General features: G+C 42.6%; 1 protein-coding gene across 12 annotated transcripts in view; it reads left to right on the plus strand.

Annotated features, from left to right (window-relative positions):
* Window positions 1-19,634, plus strand: part of LOC115106725 (polycomb protein SCMH1-like) — a 46,781-nt gene that overhangs the window by 19,213 nt on the left and 7,934 nt on the right. For 10 of the 12 annotated variants that reach the window (XM_065011259.1, XM_065011261.1, XM_065011253.1 and 7 more), the window contains 5 exons: window positions 6,009-6,255; window positions 18,076-18,311; window positions 18,556-18,732; window positions 18,879-19,005; window positions 19,274-19,474. In XM_065011259.1, coding sequence (XP_064867331.1) covers window positions 6,009-6,255; window positions 18,076-18,311; window positions 18,556-18,732; window positions 18,879-19,005; window positions 19,274-19,474 — 988 coding nt within the window. The remainder of the gene's footprint in view (window positions 1-6,008; window positions 6,256-18,075; window positions 18,312-18,555; window positions 18,733-18,878; window positions 19,006-19,273; window positions 19,475-19,634) is intronic. The other 2 variants (XM_065011271.1, XM_029629802.2) reach the window with 2 other exon arrangements.

Below are 19,634 nucleotides of genomic sequence, written 5' to 3' on the forward strand. Positions count from 1 at the left end.
ATTACAAAAATTTATAGCGAATTGGATGGAAAATTGTGAAACCTTTACACAATTTTTCTTGAATCTTCAACAGAGAAATGCTACCAAAAATAATTTACAGAAACTCGTTACAAATGGAGTCATCCATGATTCACCAAATTATATTTTGAAAGCGGAAGCAAATATTTTAAGCAAATGTTTTTCTTTTCTGTCTCCTCCATTTCCACTGAATGACGTTAACTGTAAGGATTTCTATAATAATAATACAAATTATGTCAAATTTACACATTTTACAGAAAGACCTGTGTGAAGGCCAAGTTACAGAAGAGGAACTTTCTGGGGCAATAAAATATTTTCAGTCAGGAAAAACACCAGGGCTGGATGGTATTCCAGTAGAGGTACAGTTGAAGTCGGAAGTTTACATACACCTTAGCCAAATACATTTAAACTCAGGTTTTCACAATTCCTGATATTTAATCAGAGTTAAACTTCCCTGTTTTAGGTAATTTTAAGAATGTGAAATGTCAGAATAATAGTAGAGTGAATGGTTTATTTCAGCTTTTATTTCTTTCATCACATTCTCAGTGGGTCAGAAGTTTACATACACTCAATTAGTATTTGGTAGCATTGCCTTTAAATTGTTTAACTTGGGTCAAACGTTTCGGGGAGCCTTTCCCATGCTTCCCACAATAAGTTGGGTGAATTTTGGCCCATTCCTCCTGCCAGAGCTGGTGTAACTGAGTCAGATTTGTAAGCCTCCTTGCTTGAACCGGCTTTTTCAGTTCTGCCCACAAATGTTCTATAGGATTGAGGTCAGTGCTTTGTGATGGCAACTCCAATACCTTGACTTGGTTGTCCTTAAGCCATTTTGCCACAACTTTGGAAGTATGCTTGGGGTCATTGTTCATTTGGAAGACCCATTTGCGACCAAGCTTAACTTCCTGACTGATGTCTTGAGATGTTGCTTCAATATATCCACATAATTTTCCATTCTCACGATGCCATCTATTTTGTGAAGTGCACCAGTCCCTCCTGCAGCAAAGCACCCCGACAACATGATGCTGCCACCCCTGTGCTTCACAGTTGGGATGGTGTTTTTCGGCTTGCAAGCCTCCCCCTTTTTCCTCCAAACATAACAATGGTCATTATGGCCAAAAAGTTACATTTTTGTTTCATCGGACCAGAGGAAATTTCTCCAAAAAGTACAATCTTTGTCCCCGTAGTCTGGCTTTTTTATGGTGGTTTTGGAGCAGTGGCTTTCTTCCTTGCTGAGCGGCTTTTCAGGTTATGTCGATATAGGACTCGTTTTACTGTGGATATAGATACTGTTGTACCTGTTTCCTCCAGCATCTTCACAAGGTCCTTTGCTGTTATTCTGGGATTGATTTGCAGTTTTCGCACCAAAGTACGTTCATCTCTGGGATACAGAAGGCGTCTCCTTCCTGAGCGGTACATATATACTGCGTGGTCCCATGGTGTTTATACTTTTTTGTGTGGAGGTCTACAATTGTTTTTCTGAGTTCTTGTCTGATTTCTTTTGATTTTCCCATGATGTCAAGCAAAGAGGCACTGAGTTTGAAGGTAGGCCTTGAAATACATCCACAGCTACACCTCCAATTGACTCAAATGATGTCAATTAGCCAATCAGAAGTTTCTAAAGCCATGACATAATTTTCTGGAATTTTCCAAGCTGTTTAAAGGCACAGTCAACTTAGTGTACATTAACTTTTGACCCACTGGAATTGTGATACAGTGAATTATAAGTGAAATAATATGTCTGTAAACAGTTGTTGGGAAAATTAATTGTGTCATGCACAAAGTAGATGTCCTAAGCGACTTGCCAAAACTATAGTTTGTTAACAATACATTTGTGGAGTGGTTGAAAAACGAGTTTCAATGACTCCAACCTAAATGTATGTAAACTTCCGACTTCAACTGTGTATATATATAGGATATACAACAATCTCAGCTCTGTAGATTTTTCTGCAAAGAGACCGAATCAATAGATAATTTATTCTGGTATTGCCCCTATGTAGCTTGTTTCTGGTCACAGGTTCGGGAATGGTTGAAAAAATCACAACATGCACTTTAAAATATCCTTACAATTAGCAGTGTTGGGTGATTTGGAAAGCCATAGTTAATTGAAATTGAAAAATATATGGCACACAAACGAAGGTGGTCTATGGTGATAGGTGGGATGGGCCGAGGGTTGGGATTAAAGATCTCATGTTTGGTAATGTATTATTGTTATGTGACTGCTTTATATAAAAGTACCATGTATGTAAATCGTGTATGCAAAATATGTATGTAAAATGTATACTGTATGTAGCAGAAAAGCTGTAAAATATATATATATTTATTTATTTATATATTTCCTCCGAAGAGGGGGGTTGGTGGAGGGGTTAATGATATGCTGGGGTCCAGCAAAATTAAGGCAGTAATACGATATTAAAAGCATTACAATATATTCATAACAGAATTCACAACACACTAAGTGTGTTAGGCCCATACTCCACTACCACATATCTACCACACAAAATCCATGTGTATGTTATCATGTGTGTATTGTATGCATGTGTCTATGTTTGTGTTGCTTCACAGTCCCTGCTGATCCATAAGGTGTATTTTTATATGTTTTTTTAAATCTGATTCTACTGCTTGCATCAGTTACCTGAAGTGGAATAGAGTTACATGTAGTCATGGCTCTATGTAGTACTATGCACCTCCCATACTCTGTTCTGGAGTTGGGGACTGTGAAGAGACCTCTGGTGGCATGTCTTGTGGGGTATGCATGAGTGTCTGAGCTGTGTGCTAGTTGTTTAAACAGACAGCTCGGTGCTTTCAACATGTCAATACCTCACATACATAAGTAGTGATGAAGTCAATCTCCTCTACTTTGAGCCAGGAGAGATATACATGGATATTATTATTGTTTGCTCTCTGTGTACATCCAAGGGCCAGCCATGCTGCCAATTGCAATTTTCCTAAGTCCCTCTTTGTGGTACCTGGCCACATAACTGAACAGTAGTCCAGGTGCGACAAAACTAGGGCCTGTAAGACATGCCTTGTTGATAGTGCTGTTAAGAAGGTAGAGCAGTGCTTTATTATGGAGAGACTTCTCCTCAGCTATTGTTGTATCAATATGTTTTGACCATGACGGTTTACAATCCAGGGTTACTCCAAGCAGTTTAGGCTCTTCAACTTGCTCAATGTCCACATTATTTATTACGATATTTAGTTGAGGTTTAGTGTTTAGTGAATGATTTGTCCCAAGTATAATGCTTTTACTTTTTTAAATATATAGGACTAACTTATTCCTTGCCACCCATTCTGAAACTAGCTGCAGCTCTTTAAGTGTTGCAGTCATTTCAGTTGCTATAATAGCTGACGTGTATAGTGTCGAGTCATCCGCATACATACTGTCTTCACTCAAAGTGGCAGTGGCACTTTCAAAGTGGCAGTGGCATGACGTTAGTAAAGATTGAAAAAAGTAAGGGGCCTAGACAGCTACCCTGGGGAATTCCTGATTCTACCTGGATTATGTTGGAGACGCTTCCATTAAAGAACACCCTCTGTGTTCTGTTAGAAAGGTAACTCATAATCCACAATTTAGCAGGGGGTGTATAACCATAACACATTAGTTTTTCCAGCAGCAGACTATTATCAATAATGTCAAAAGCCACACTGAAGTGTAATAAAAGCCCCCACAATCTTTTTATCATACATTTCTCTCAGCTAATCATCAGTTATTTGTATAAGAGCTGTGCTTGTTGAATGTCCTTCCCTATAAGCGTGCTGAAAGTCTGCTATCTATTTGTTTACTGTGAAATTGCATTGTATCTGGTCAAACCTATTTTGGTAACAGGCTGATTGGTCAGCTATTTGAGCCAGTAAGGGGGCTTTACTTTTCTTAGGTAGCGGAATTACTTTTGCTTCCCTCCAGGCCTGAGGGCACACACTTTCTAGTAGACTTAAATTGAAGATATGGCAAATAGGAGTGGCAATATCGACCTCTATTATCGTCAGTAATCCATCCAAGTTGTCAGATCTCGGTGGCTTGTCATTGTTGATAGACAACAATCATTTGTTTACCTCTTCCACACTCACCATTGGGATCACAACATCATACGTGATCATATACAGTGCCTTGCGAAAGTATTCGGCCCCCTTGAACTTTGCGACCTTTTGCCACATTTCAGGCTTCAAACATAAAGATATAAAACTGTATTTTTTTGTGAAGAATCAAGAACAAGTGGGACACAATCATGAAGTGGAACGACATTTATTGGATATTTCAAACTTTTTTAACAAATCAAAAACTGAAAAATTGGGCGTGCAAAATTATTCAGCCCCCCTTAAGTTAATACTTTGTAGCGCCACCTTTTGCTGCGATTACAGCTGTAAGTCGCTTGGGGTATGTCTCTATCAGTTTTGCACATCGAGAGACTGAATTTTTTTCCCATTCCTCCTTGCAAAACAGCTCGAGCTCAGTGAGGTTGGATGGAGAGCATTTGTGAACAGCAGTTTTCAGTTCTTTCCACAGATTCTCGATTGGATTCAGGTCTGGACTTTGACTTGGCCATTCTAACACCTGGATATGTTTATTTTTGAACCATTCCATTGTAGATTTTGCTTTATGTTTTGGATCATTGTCTTGTTGGAAGACAAATCTCCGTCCCAGTCTCAGGTCTTTTGCAGACTCCATCAGGTTTTCTTCCAGAATGGTCCTGTATTTGGCTCCATCCATCTTCCCATCAATTTTAACCATCTTCCCTGTCCCTGCTGAAGAAAAGCAGGCCCAAACCATGATGCTGCCACCACCATGTTTGACAGTGGGGATGGGGTGTTCAGGGTGATGAGCTGTGTTGCTTTTATGCTAAACATAACGTTTTGCATTGTTGCCAAAAAGTTCAATTTTGGTTTCATCGGACCAGAGCACCTTCTTCCACATTTTTGGTGTGTCTCCCAGGTGGCTTGTGGCAAACTTTAAACGACACTTTTTATGGATATCTTTAAGAAATGGCTTTCTTCTTGCCACTCTTCCATAAAGGCCAGATTTGTGCAATATATGACTGATTGTTGTCCTATGGACAGAGTCTCCCACCTCAGCTGTAGATCTCTGCAGTTCATCCAGAGTGATCATGGGCCTCTTGGCTGCATATCTGATCAGTCTTCTCCTTGTATGAGCTGAAAGTTTAGAGGGACGGCCAGGTCTTGGTAGATTTGCAGTGGTCTGATACTCCTTCCATTTCAATATTATCGCTTGCACAGTGCTCCTTGGGATGTTTAAAGCTTGGGAAATCTTTTTGTATCCAAATCCGGCTTTAAACTTCTTCACAACTGTATCTCGGAACTGCCTGGTGTGTTCCTTGTTCTTCATGATGCTCTCTGCGCTTTTAACGGACCTCTGAGACTATCACAGTGCAGGTGCATTTATACGGAGACTTGATTACACACAGGTGGATTGTATTTATCATCATTAGTCATTTAGGTCAACACTGGATCATTCAGAGATCCTCACTGAACTTCTGGAGAGAGTTTTTTGCACTGAAAGTAAAGGGGCTGAATAATTTTGCACGCCCAATTTTTCAGTTTTTGATTTGTTAAAAAAGTTTGAAATATCCAATACATGTCGTTCCACTTCATGATTGTGTCCCACTTGTTGTTGATTCTTCACAAAAAAATACAGTTTTATATCTTTATGTTTGAAGCCTGAAATGTGGCAAAAGGTCGCAAAGTTCAAGGGGGCCGAATACTTTCGCAAGGCACTGTACATAGTAAAATAGCCCTTACACAGCCTGGAAGTTCTATTGTCTCGGTGGCTTGTCATTGTTGATAGACAACAATAATTTGTTTACCTCTTCCACACTCACCATTGGGATCACAACATCATACGTGATCATATACATTTTCCAACTAAATGAAGCTTCCGAACTATTTCACATTTCATCTGGATAATTCCACATTTACCTGCTCCCTTATCACTGACCTCTCCCGTCCCTGCCAACTCCCTTTCCCTCGTATCCCAGCAGGAGCCCCCAGCCCCAGAGCAGAACTCCTTCCAGGTGGGCATGAAGCTGGAGGCGGTGGACCGCAAGAACCCCCACTTCATCTGTCCGGCCACGGTGGGAGCGCTGCGTGGCGTGGAGGTGCTGGTCACCTTCGACGGCTGGCGGGGTGCCTTCGACTACTACTGCCGCTACGACTCCCGGGACATCTTCCCCGTGGGCTGGTGCTCTCTCACCGGGGACAACCTGCAGCCGCCAGGCACCAAAGGTCTGTGCGTGCCTGTGTGTATGTATGGTATGTGTGTTTGTTTGTTTGTGTCACCCTGTAGACTTGTCAGCTATTTATATTGTGGTCATTGATGTGGTCTAATACCTGTGATATTGACATTAACATTATTGATTCATGTAACTGAAATAATTGAAATCTGAAGTTAAAGGCTCTGAAATGTCCTCTGAATGAGATGAGTGGTTTATTAGGTCAATAGAATGCATCTTTGAAAGACATAATGTGAGTGAATGAGTGAGGAAGAACAGAAGAGAGAGAAAAAGAATGGGTCACCTTTTGTAAGAGTGTGTTTTATGAGACCTTGGCACAGGACTGTGAAGGGGGAGGGGGGGGGGGATCAGGCAAAGCTATGTGTGTGTATGCCCCACTATGTGGGCCTCATGCTGGTACTGAGAGGGGCCAAGGCAAAGGGGGCATCCAGGATAACCAGAGACTGAGAGAAAGTAGGAGGAAAACCGATAGGGAAAAGGTTCTGTCTGTGAAAGGCGTGCTGTTTACATTGTCTTGTCAGCAGAGGGGAGGAGAGTGAAGGAGGCCAGGAAAGGAGAGTAGAGGAGTAAGAGGTAGATAACAGTAGAGGGTGAAAGAGAGGACAGCAGCACAGCAGATTGAGGCATGGTTTTACACTGCTGAAGGGTAAGTTGAAATGAAAATGGGCAATCTAAAATTTTAGAGGCCCACCTGTTGGCCACAGTGACAAAAGTGTGCTGTTTTAAAGCTAATTTCCTGCAATTCTAAACATTTTGCCATGGCTTATGCTATCTGAGGGACTCTAACATGTAATCGAACCCACAAATGCTGATGCTCCAGATACTGAACTAGTCTAAAGAAGGCCGGTTTTATTTCTTCTTTAATCAGAACAACAGTTTTCATCTGTGCTAACAAAATTGCAAAAAGGTTTTCTATTAGCCTTTTAAAATGATAGACTTGGACAACGTGCCATTGGAACACAGGAGTGATGGTTGCTGATAATGGGCCTCTGTACGCCTAGGTAGATATTCCATAAAGAATCTGCTGTTTCCAGCTACAATAGTCATTTACAACATTAACAATGTCTACACTGTATGTCTGATCAATTTGATGTTATTTTAATGGACAAAAAAATGTGCTTTTCTTTCATAAACAAGGACATTTCTAAGTGACCCCAAACTTTTGAACGGTAGTGTACATTTGCTAACATTTCTAAAAGCCTGTTTTCGCTTAGTCATTATGGGGTATTGTGTGTAGATTTCTGCAAATTTTTATTTAATCCATTTTAGAATAAGGCTGTAACATAAAAATGTGGAAAAAGTCAAGGGGTCTGAATACATTCCGAATGCACTGCAGTTTATATCTAGTTTCAGTTGTTTAATAAGTTTTCACTGAAAACGTTTTTCAATCCCCAAAATGATATGAGCAATATAGAGTACCAGTCACAAGTTTGGACGCACCTACTCATTCAAGGGTTTACATTGTAGAATAATAGTGAAGACATCGACACTATGAAATAACACATATGGGATCATGTAGTAACCAAAAAAGTGTTAAACCATGTTTTATATTTTAGATTCTTCAAAGTAGACACCCTTTGCCTTGATGACATCATTGCATACTCTGGGCATTATCTCAACCAGCTTCACCTGGAATGCTTTTCCAACAGTCTTGAAGCAGTTCCCACATATGCTGAGCACTTCTTGACTGCTTTTCCTTCACTCTGTGGTCCAACTCATCCCAAACCATCTCAATTTGGTTGAGGTCAGGTGATTATGGAGGTCAGGTGATTATGGAGGCCAGGTCATCTGATGCAGCACTCCATCACTCTCCTTCTTAGTAAAATAGCCCTTACACAGCCTGGAAGTCCTATTGTCCTGTTGAAAAACAAATCACGGTCCCACTAAGCACAAAACAGATGGTATGGCGTATTGCTGCAGAATGTTGTGGTAGCCATGCTGGTTAAGTGTGCCTTGAATTCTAAATAAATCACAGACAGTGTCACAGCACCATCACACCACCTCCTCAATGCTTCACGGTGGGAACTACACATGCGGAGATCATCCGTTCACCACGGCGGTTGGAACCAAAAATCTCAAATTTGCTCGTTTTTTTGGCCCAAGCAAGTCTCTTCTTATTATTGGTGTCCTTTAGTAGTGTTTTTTTTGCAGCAGCAGTTCGACCATGAAGGCCTGATTCACGCCGTCTCGTCTGAACAGATGTTGAGATGTGTCTGTTACTTGAACTCTGTGATACATTTATTTGGGCTGCAATTTCTGAGGCTGGTAACTCTAATGAACTTATCCCCTGCCATCTGAGGAGAAGAAAAATAAAGTATGTTGAGGGGTGTCTGGCTGCACTGAGCTCCTTCACAATGTTGAGTCCATGGCAGGTGTGGCGATAGTGAGCTCTTTAGTGTTTAGGAGGTAAAATAGCTATGTTTGACATTGTGTATCTTTATGTATTGTTAGTGTGGTTTTGTGTGTGTGTGTGTGTTTGTAAGTACGTATTTTGTTTTTTAACACGGTCTCTCTTGCTGCTTTATGTAAAGTGCCTATCATAAGTATTCACCCTCCTTGTATTTATTCACATTAAAGTGGGATTAAAATGGTTTTAATTGTCATTATTTGTCAACAAAATACTCTGTCAAAGTTGAAGAAAAAATCCCCAAAATGTATGAAACATAAAACACTAATGTATCTTGATTAGGGGGTATTCACTGCATTGCAGTTGCCATACTAGGCGGTGATACAGCCCAACAGAATGATCTCAATGGTTCATCTGATTGACCAAAGTTATTATTTTTGTTTGTTATTAAATTGAGTATATTATGGATTATAAAGGGAAAGCCAGCCATGTCACGGACACCGATGCCTTGCTCCTAGACAAGCTAAACACCGTCCCGTTTAAGCGTGTTAACATGTGCAGACCAGTGCATGTGTGGACAAGAGGAATACATATGTAAGAATGTTGTTCATCAACTACAGCTCAGCCTTCAACACCATAGTGCCCTCCAAGTTCATCACTAAGCTCCGCTACACTGATCCTCAACACAGGTGCCCCACAAGGGTGCGTGCTTAGTCCCCACCGATACTCCCTATTCACCCATGACTGAGTGGCCATGCATGTCTCCAACTCAATCATCAAGTTTGAAGACGACACAGCAATGGTAGGCCTGATTACCAACAATGATGAGACAGCCTACAGTGAGGAGGTGAGGACATTGGTGGAGTGGTGCCTGGAAAATAACCTCCATCCAGATTGACGGTGTGAAAACCTTCAAGTTCCTTGGTGTGCACATCACTGACAACCGGAAATGGTCCATCCAAACAGACTGTGTGTTGAAGAAGGTGCAACAGCACATCTTCAACCTCAGGAGACTGAAGAGATTTGGCCTGGCCCCTCAAACCCTTACAAACTTCTACAGATGCACCACTGAGAGCATCCTGTCGGTCTGTACCACCACCTGGTACAGCAATTGCACTGTCTACAACTGCATGGCTCTCCAGAGGGTGGTGCGGTCAGTCCAAGGCATCACTGGGGACACACTGACATCTACAGCACCTGGTGTCACAGGAAGGCCAAGAAGATCATCAAAGACCTAAGCCACGGCCGGTTCACCCTGCTACCATCTAGAAGGCGGAGACCGTACAGGTGCATCAAAGCTGGGACCGAGAGACTGAATAACAGCTTCTATCTCCATGCCCTCAGACTATTAAATAGTCAACACTAGCCGGCCTCCACCCATTACCCTGCCCTGAACTTAGTCACTGTTACTAGCTGGCTACCACCCGGTACTCTACCCTTCACCTTAGAGACTGCTGTCCTATGTATATAGTTATAAAACACTGGTCCCTTTTTTAAATAATGTTTACATACTGTTTTACCAACTTCATAAGTACACTCAGTGGACAGTTCATTAGGTACACCACCCTGTTCATGAAAATGTTTTGCTCCTACAGACAGTGAGTCACGTGGCCATATACTGTAAACCAGACATGCATTGAGGCATTCAGTTACTGTTTGACTGAACATTAGTATGTTCAAAACGAGTGACCTACGCAACTTTGAGCATAGTATGATTGTCGGTGCCAGGCGCACAGGTTCCAGTATCTCGGAAACGTCTGTTCTCCTGGGCTTTTCACGCACGACAGGGCAGGGTTTCCCGAACTCTGTGCTCGGGACCCCAAACGGTTTTGTTTTTCCCTAGCACTACACAGCTGACTCAAATATTCAACTAATCATCAAAATTGGATCATTTTAATCAGCTGTGTAGTGTTAAGCAAAAACCAAAACATGAACCCTATGGGATCCCGTGGGCCGAGTTTGAGAAACGCTTGTCTAGGGTTTACGGAGAATGGTGCAACAAACAAAAAACATCCAGTCAGCGGCAGTTCTGTGGGCAAAATAACTGCTCATTGATGAGAGGTCGTAGGAAAATGGCAAAAATCATGCAGGCTAACAGTCGGGCCACAGGCAAATAACAGCGCTGTACAACAGTGGTGTGCGGAATGGCATCTCAGAATGCACAACTCGTCGGTCCTTGTCACAGATGGGCTATTGCAGCAGACAACCACACCGGCTCCACTCCTATCAGCTAAAAACAAGAAGAAGCGGCTCCAGTGGGCACGTGATCACAAATTTAAACAAGAGCTGCTGGCATGGATTCCCGCCCGAAGGACACATATTCACAAAGCTGTAAGAATTGTTTACGCAGCATGCCTGCCATTCGAAAAAGTAAATATTGTGGTTACCGACTGGGCTCCTTTTATGGTGGGCAGACACATCCTGATCAGCAGGTTGAAGGAATCGCCCCCCAAACATTGGTGCTGTGTGCCAGACTAAACGGTGAGCTAAAATATGTAATGGATAAAGTAATGTGCATAATCAACTTTGTCAGGGACACATCAAATCAAATTGTATTAGTCAGCAGATGTTAATGCGAGTGTAGCGAAATGCTTGTGCTTCTAGTTCCGACAGTGCAGTAATATCTAACAAGTAATCTAACAATTCCACAACTACCTAATTCACACACATCTAAGTAAAGGGATGTAATAAGAACATATAAATATATGGATGAGCGATGAACGAGTGGCATAGGCAAGATGCAATATATAAATACAGAAGGGTATAAAATACAGTATATACATATGACATGAGTAATGCAAGATATGTAAACATCATTATTAAAGGGACTAGTGATCCATTTATTAGTGGCCAATGATTTTGAGACTTTCTGGATGGTAAGCGGGGTGAACATGCAGTGGCTCAGGTGGTTATTGTCCTTGATGATCTTTTTGTCCTTCCTGTGATATCGGGTGCTGTAGATGTCTTGGAGGGCAGGTAGTTTTCCCCCGGTGATATGTTGTGCAGACCACACCACCCTCTGGAGAGCCTTGCGGTTGTGGGCGGTGCAATTGCAGTTGCCCTTCCAGGCGGTGACACAGCCCGACAATGCTCTCAATTATGCATCTGTAAAAGTTTGTGAGGGTTTTAGGTGACAAGCCAAATTTCATTAGCCTCCTGAGATTGAAGAGGCGCTGTTGTGCCTTCTTCATCACATTGTCTGTGTGGGTGGACCATTTCAGTTTGTCTGTGATGTGTACTTCAGACTTTCCACCTTTTCCACTGTGGACCCGTCGATGTGGATAGGGGGATGCTCCCTCTGCTGTTTCCTGAAGTCCACAATCATCTCCTTTGTTTTGTTGACGTTGAGTGAGAGGTTGTTTTCCTGACACCACATTCCGAGTGCCCTCACCTCCTCCCTGTAGGCTGTCTCGTCGTTGTTGCTAATCAAGCCCACTACTGTTGTGTCGTCTGCAAACTTGATGATTGAGTTGGAGGCGTGCATCGCCACACAGTTGTGGGTGAACAGTGAGTACAGGAGGGGGCTGAGCACGCACCCTTGTGGGGCCCCGGTGCTGAGGATCAGCGAAGTGAAGAGGTTGTTTCCTACCTTCAACACCTGGGGCTGCCCGTCAGGAAGTCCAGGACCCAATTGCACAGGGCGGGGTTGAGTCCCAGGGCCTCAAGCATAACGATGAGCTTGGAGGGTACTATGGTATGAGCTGTAGTCAATGAACAGCATTCTTACATAGGTACTCCTCTTGTCCTGATGTGATAGGGCAGTGTGATGGCGATTGCATTGTCTGGATCTATTGAGGCGGTATGCAAATTGAAGTCTAGGGTGTCAGGTAGGGTGGAGGTGATATGATCCTTGACTAGTCTCTCAAAGCACTTCATGATGACAGAAGTGAGTGCTACAGGGCGATAGTCATTTAATTCAGTTACCTTCACTTTCTTGGGTACAGGAACAGTGGTGGACATCTTGAAGCAAGTGTGGTCAACAGACTGGGATAGGGAGAGATTGAATATGTCTGTAAACACTCCAGCCAGCTGGTCTGTACATGTTCTGGGTGTATTGATACACCATCCAAAGCCTAATTAATAACTTCACCATGCTCAAAGGGATATTCAGCCTTTGCTTTGTGAAAAATTGGTACCCAGTCTTTTGGTTGAATCTCTGCTTAGAATTCACTACTCAACGGCGGGACCTTAAAGAGAATTGAGTGTGTGAGGTACTTTCACTATATATACAAAGGTATGTGGACACCCCTTCAAATTAGCGGATTCGGCTATTTCTGCCACACCCGTTGCTGACAGATTTGTAATATCGAGCACACCGCGATGCAATCTCCATACACAAACATTGGCAGTAGAATGGCCTTACTGAAGAGCTCAGTGACTTTCAACGTGGCACCGGCATAGGATGCCACCTTTCCAACAAGTCAGTTCGTCAAATTTCTACCCTGCTAGAGCTGCCCCGGCCCCGGTCTAGGAGGAACAACGGCTTAGCTGCGAAGTGGTAGGCCACACAAGCTCACAGAACAGGGCCGCCGAGTGCATAGCACGTAAAAACCATCTGTCCTCGGTGGCAACACTCACTACCGAGTTCCAAAAGTGCCTCTGTTCGTTGGGAGCTTCATGAAATGGGTTTCCACGGCAGAGCAGCCGTACACAAGCCTAAGATCACCATGCACAATGCCAAGTGTCCTGCTGGAGAGGTGTAAAGCTCGCCGCCATTGAACTCTGGAGCAGTGGAAACGGATTCTCTGGAGTAATGAATCACGCTTCACCATCTGGCAGTCCGAAGGATGAATCTGGGTTTGGCGGATGCCAGGAAAACGCTACCTGCCGCAATTTATAGTGCCAACTGTAAAGTTTGGTGGAAGAGAAATATTTGTCTGGGGCTGTTTTTCATGGTTCGGGCTAGACCCCTTAGTTTCAGTGAAGGGAAATCTTAACGCTACAGCATACAATGACATTCTAGACAATTCTGTGCTTCCAACTTTGTGGCAACAGTTTGGGGAATACCGTTTACTGTTTCAGCATGACAATGCCCCCCATGCACAAAGCGAGGTCCATACAGGGATTGGGTTGTCGATCGGTGTGGAAGGGCTTGACTGGCCTGCAAAGAGCTCTGACCTCAACCCCATCGAACACCTTTCGGTTGAATTGGAGCGCCGAATCGCCCAACATCAGTGCTCGACCTCACTAATGCTCTTGTGGCTTAATGGAAGCAAGTCCCCGCAGCAATATTCCAACATCTCGTGGAAAGCCTTTGGAAGAAAAGTGGAGGCTGTTATAGCAGCAAACCAACTCCATATTAATGCCAATGATTTTCAAATGAGATGTTCGACGAGTAGGTGTCCACGTCCTTTTGGTTATGTAGTGTAGATGGTGTAGTCATTCAAAAATCATGTTACCTCCTATTATTGCACACAGACTTAGTCCGTGCAATTTATTATGTCATTTGTTAAGCTCATTTTTACTCCTGAACTTATTTAGGCTTGCCATAACAAATTAATGCCTATATAACCAAGATGTTTTTTTTTTTTTTTTATTAATTTGTAAACATTTATAGAATTTTCTTTTCACTTTGACAGTATTTTGTGTAGTTTGTGACAAAATAAATCACAATTCAATCCATTTTAATCCCACTTTGTAAAGCAACAAAATGTGAAGAAAATCCAAGTGGGGGTGAATACTTATGCTAGGCACATTATCTGATACTGACGTGTACATGAGTATAATTATAACCTGCAGACTTTTTCGGTGCGTGCCATTATGGGTTTGTGTATTTTACAAACCTGGGTTCAAATACCATTTCAAATGTCTCAATTACTTTCACAATTGCACAGAGATGTACCTCTGGTCTCTTGGCAGCTCCCACCAGCCCAGTCCAAGCTCTTCTCTGTCCTTGCACCACAATGGTGGAACCACCTTCCCCCTGAAGCTAGAACAGCATTGTATTTTCTTCCGTAAAACATGTGAAACCCTACCTCTTCAAAGAGTATCTGCTAAATTACTAAGATGTAAGTGAATTAAGTATTCTAATATATTATATTTGAAAAGACAAGTTGAATATTTTATTATTTGGAAATACTCTCGGAAAGTATTTGAAAATACACTGACTCATATACACTCCCATGTGTTTAACCCAGGTATTTGAAAATAGTGTTTGAAATAAGTATTTGGAAATACTATCAATTACAATTTGGTAGAGTATTTATTTATTTTTACAAATAACCCATTCAAATACTCAAAAGTACTTGTTTTAAGCTGTGTATTTGAAAATACTCAAATACACAGAAAAAAGTATTTTAAATACCAGATAGTCGAATACACTTTTATTTGAACCCAAGTCTGGTATATTGCCCCACAGGCCAAGTCATGTGTTAGTGCGAGTGTCCGCATTCGTGTGTGACTTTGCAAGCTGCACATATTGTCATCGTCGTTGCTTCGTACACTTTAGGCAGAGCGTGATTTAGACTTGGCCTGGCCCCTAAGAATGAAAGGGTGTGTACTACAGGGTGTGACGTTTAAAGATAAATGTTAACACCATATCTGACAGCTATCGGCAGTTTGCGTCTTTATTGCTACTACTCTTATTTCCCAGGCAGTTGTCAGCATGTTCTACTTGATGGGCCTCGGTAGGCTACTAGTTTGCTTTTTCCTCTGGTGAGAATTGCACAGAGATTACAACGAGCGAGAGTCTGCGGTTTATGAGGAATTTGGTCTTGTCCGGTCCCCATTGGCGAGGCCTTGCAAGTGTACAAAACTCAAGAGAGGAAGGAAGTGTGCAGAGAGGAAGAGTCACACGGGTAACTTAGTGCAGAGGAACTCTACTGTCTACTTACACTGTCTTTGTCTGTCTGTCTGGGCTTGATTGGTTTGTATCAGAGCCACTTCACAAAGCTCAGGAGCCTCTCTGTTGTGCAGGGTCTGTATTTGTTTGTCTCACCCTTTATTGTGTGTGTGTGCCTGAAGTGAGTTGTTTGCTTTGTATCACTCATTGCAAGTTTTGCCATTGATCTCTATCTCAGTGAAGAACTCTCAATTCCATTCATAGGGCTTTATTGGCAATGTAAACATACTGTATGTTTACATTGCCAAAGCAAGTGAATAGATAATAAACCAAAGTAAAATAAACAATCAGGAAAGAACAGTAAATATTAAACACCCAAAGTTTCGAAGGAGTAGAGACATTTAAAATGCTATTTTATGGCTATGTACAGAGTTGTAACAATGTTCAAAATGGAAAATAAATCAACAGAAATATGGGTTAATATTTACATTGGTGTTTGTGTTTTACTGGTTGCCCTTTTTCTTGTGGCAACAGGTCTCACATCTTGCTGCTGTGATGGCACACTGTGGTATTTTACCTAATAGATATGGGAGTTTATCCCCAAAAAATGTATTTATACAAATTTGATTTGTTTTTCGAATTCTTCATGGGTCTGTGTAATCTGAGAGATATATGTGTCTCTAATATGGTCATACATTTGGCAGGAGGTTAAGAAGTGCAGCTCGGTTTCCACCTCATTTTGTGGGCAGTGTGAACATAGCCTGTCTTCTCTTGAGAGCCAGGTCTGCCTACAGTGGCCTCTCAATAGCAAGGCTATGCTCACTGAGTTTGTACATAGTCAAAGCTTTCCTTAATTTTGGGTCAGTCTCAGTGGTATTCTGGGCCAAATAGCATTGCAGTTTGCTCAGGTTTTTTGGTCAATTCTTTCCAAGGTGTCAAGTAATTATCTTTTTGTTTTCTCATGATTTGGTTAGGTCTAACTGTGTTGCTGTCCAGGCTCTGTGTGTGAACATAGCCCCAGGACCAGCTTGCTGAGGGGACTCTTCTCTAGGTTAATCTCTCTATAGGTGATGGTTTTGTTATGGAAGGTTTGAAAATTGTGACTGGGGGTATTGATACACTATCCAAAGTGTAATTAATAACTTCACCATGCTCAAAGGAATATTCAATGTCTTTTTTTTCTACCCATCTACTAATAGGTGTCCTTTGCGAGGCATTCATTGGAAAATGGTGGTCTTTATAGTTGAATCTTGTTTTGAAATTCACTTCTCGACTGAGGGACCTTACAATTATCTGTATGTGTGGGGCACAGAGATTATATAGTCATTTAAAATCATGTTAAACACTATTATGGCACACATGCAACTTATTATGTGACTTGTTAAGGAAATGTTTACTCCTGAACTGATTTAGGCTTGCCATAACAAAGGGGTTGAATACTTATTGACTCAAGACATTTCAGCTTTTCATTTTTTTTATTAATTATTACACATTTTGAAAAACATAATTCCACTTTGACATTATGGGCATGTAGGCCAGTGACAGAAAATCTAAATGTAATCCATTTTACATTCAGGCTGTAACACAACAACGTTTGGAAAATGTCAAGGGGGTGTGAATACTTTCTGAAGGCACTGTATAACTGATTCAAGATTTTTAGCCAGATTCTAATTGGTATGTTGAATTTTGTGTCTTTTTGATGGCGTAGAAGGCCCTTCTGGGGCGGCAGGGTAGCCTAGTGGTTAGAGCGTTGGACTAGTAACCGAAAGGTTGCAAGTTCAAATCCCCGAGCTGACAAGGTACAAATCTGTCGTTCTGCCCCTGAACAGGCAGTTAACCCACTGTTCCTAGGCCATCATTGAAAATAAGAATTTGTTCTTAACTGACTTGCCTAGTAAAATAAAGGTGAAATTAAAAAATAAAATAAAAATTATTGCCTCTCAGATCGTTCACAGCTTTATGGAAGTTACCTGTGGTGCTGATGTTTAAGCCAAGACAGGAATAGTTTGTTGTGTGCTCTAGGGCAACGGTGTCTAGATGGAGTTTGTATTTGTGGTCCTGGCAACACTCTTTTTCTGTCTGTCTCTCATCCTTCTCTATGAAGGATAGAGTGTAACACAAGTTGCCTCTTTGTTCCGCAGCTGAAAGCAAACTGGGTCACCATGGCCTTCCTTAACACAAAAGCTGTGTTGTTAGAGGAATTATTGCCTATCACTGGCTGTTTATGTCATTGAGTCTGTCATGATTTTGATTAAGTCGCTGCTCTTTCCCTGGTTGGTTATGTGTTACTTTGATGCTACTTCCTGAATCTGACATTCATTGTTTCCTGTCCGGCTGCATTTTAATGGATGAAGGAAATAATGAATGACACAACTTCAATGAATATTTTTTTATTTTACAAGGCAAGTCAGTTAAGAACAAATTCTTATTTTCAATGATGGCCTAGGAACAGTGGGTTAACTGCCTGTTCAGGGGCAGAACAACAGATTTGTACCTTGTCAGCTCAGGGATTTGAACTTGCAACCTTCCGGTTACTAGTCCAACGCTCTAACCACTAGGCTACCCTGCCGCCTCCGATCTCTAGACTAGAGGATAAATTGCATTTGTTTGATTCCTTAACATCCTGTTTGAACTGGGGTTTTTTTTTACACTCCCCCTATTGCTCTTTCTCTCTCTGGGGACAGCAGTGCTACCCAAGACCCTCGGTTGCCTTTCAGACGGTAGCGAGGGAACAGCCATGCACCCCATGCCAGGACAGCCGCCTGGCCAACGGGGGCGCAAGCCAGGCCGCAGGAAAGCCAAGCTGACAGGGCTCTGGGGCCAGAAGGGGGCCGGAGTAGGAACACAAGCCCCCCTGCCCAGAAATGGACTGGAGCATATCAAGGTCCCCAAGAAGAGAGGCCCCAAACCGGGGAGTAAGGTACAGACCAAGGACCCGGGGTTGGGAAGTGTGGGTGGGGTAGGGTTGGATGTTTCATCCTGTGTCGCAGTACCCAAACACTCTTTTATAATAACAACCTTGTTGGTCAAAAGTTGAACTAAAGTCAAGAATTCACTTATATTCTAATTCCACTGCTACTGAGAAAAGTCATGTTTGCCCTCCCATTGACATCTAGAGTGATTGACCTAACCCTAACATTGTCCTCTCACTCCTCTGTGTTTAGTTGGGCTGGGCGAAGAGAGCAGGCTGGCTGGAGGGTGCCATGGCAGGCCCAGGGCGACCCATGTCCCGGCCCAGAGGGAGGCTGCCAGCCGACTGGGCCCAGAGGATGGCCCTGCAGGAGGGTCAAGTGGAGTCTATCAAGATCCCCAAAAAGAGAGGGCCCAAGCCCGGCAGCAAGGTAACCACACAAACACACAATTATATATTTTTTTAGGTACAATGTGACTAATCCAGCACCTGGGACAAGTGTTTTTTTTTTTTTTATGGATGAGCGCATACCACCCCACTAAACGTGTGTGTGTGTGTGTGTGTCTGTGTGAACAGAGAAAACCGCGGGTGGTGCCCAACCCCGTGCCTGTTTCCCCCAACAGCAATATGCCAGAGCCAGACACCAGCACGGTGCCCCTGGACAACGCCACCATCCCCAGCGCTGCCTTGCATGCTGCAACAGGTACACACACACACAAAGTAGTACTTCATCACTACAATTAACACTCATATGGATTTCTGTGGAGCCCAGTGCAACCTGTATTATGAATAATTGTATGCCCTCGGACATCCTTGCGAGTCAATCATCGATGAAAATGTGATATTTTTAAATATGTTTGGAGCATTAAGTCAAATCTGCCTTTTTCAGCCAAAGTGGTAAACACACTGAATGTTAGATGCCTCTGTGGTTGTGTGCGTGACTGCCTGCATCTACCTACGTGTCCCCACAGTGTGTGTATACCTGAACAAGTATGGGAAGGTGGGACCCCACTTGGACGGGCGGCGGGTGCAGCAGCTGCCCGACCACTTTGGTCCAGGCCGGGCTTCCTCGGTGCTACAGCAGTGTGTCCAGGCCTGTGTGGACTGTGCCCACAACCAGAGCTCTGTCTTCTCCTGCCTCAAGCCAGGTCACGGAGGAGAGGTCATATTAGGTAAGGACTGGTACCTGCTTTCTGTATGGGCTATGCTCTCTATAAGATTTATTTTAGGTTTAGTTATAGAGATAATCAAAGAGTCTTTGCATTTCCTTAAAAAATATGATTTTTCCTTCATTTATTTCAAGCCTCCCTGTGCACTACATCAGGACCAGTT

The sequence above is a fragment of the Oncorhynchus nerka genome, linkage group LG3, assembly GCF_034236695.1.
Source record: "Oncorhynchus nerka isolate Pitt River linkage group LG3, Oner_Uvic_2.0, whole genome shotgun sequence".
In the NCBI taxonomy this organism is placed as follows: Eukaryota; Metazoa; Chordata; class Actinopteri; order Salmoniformes; family Salmonidae; genus Oncorhynchus; species Oncorhynchus nerka.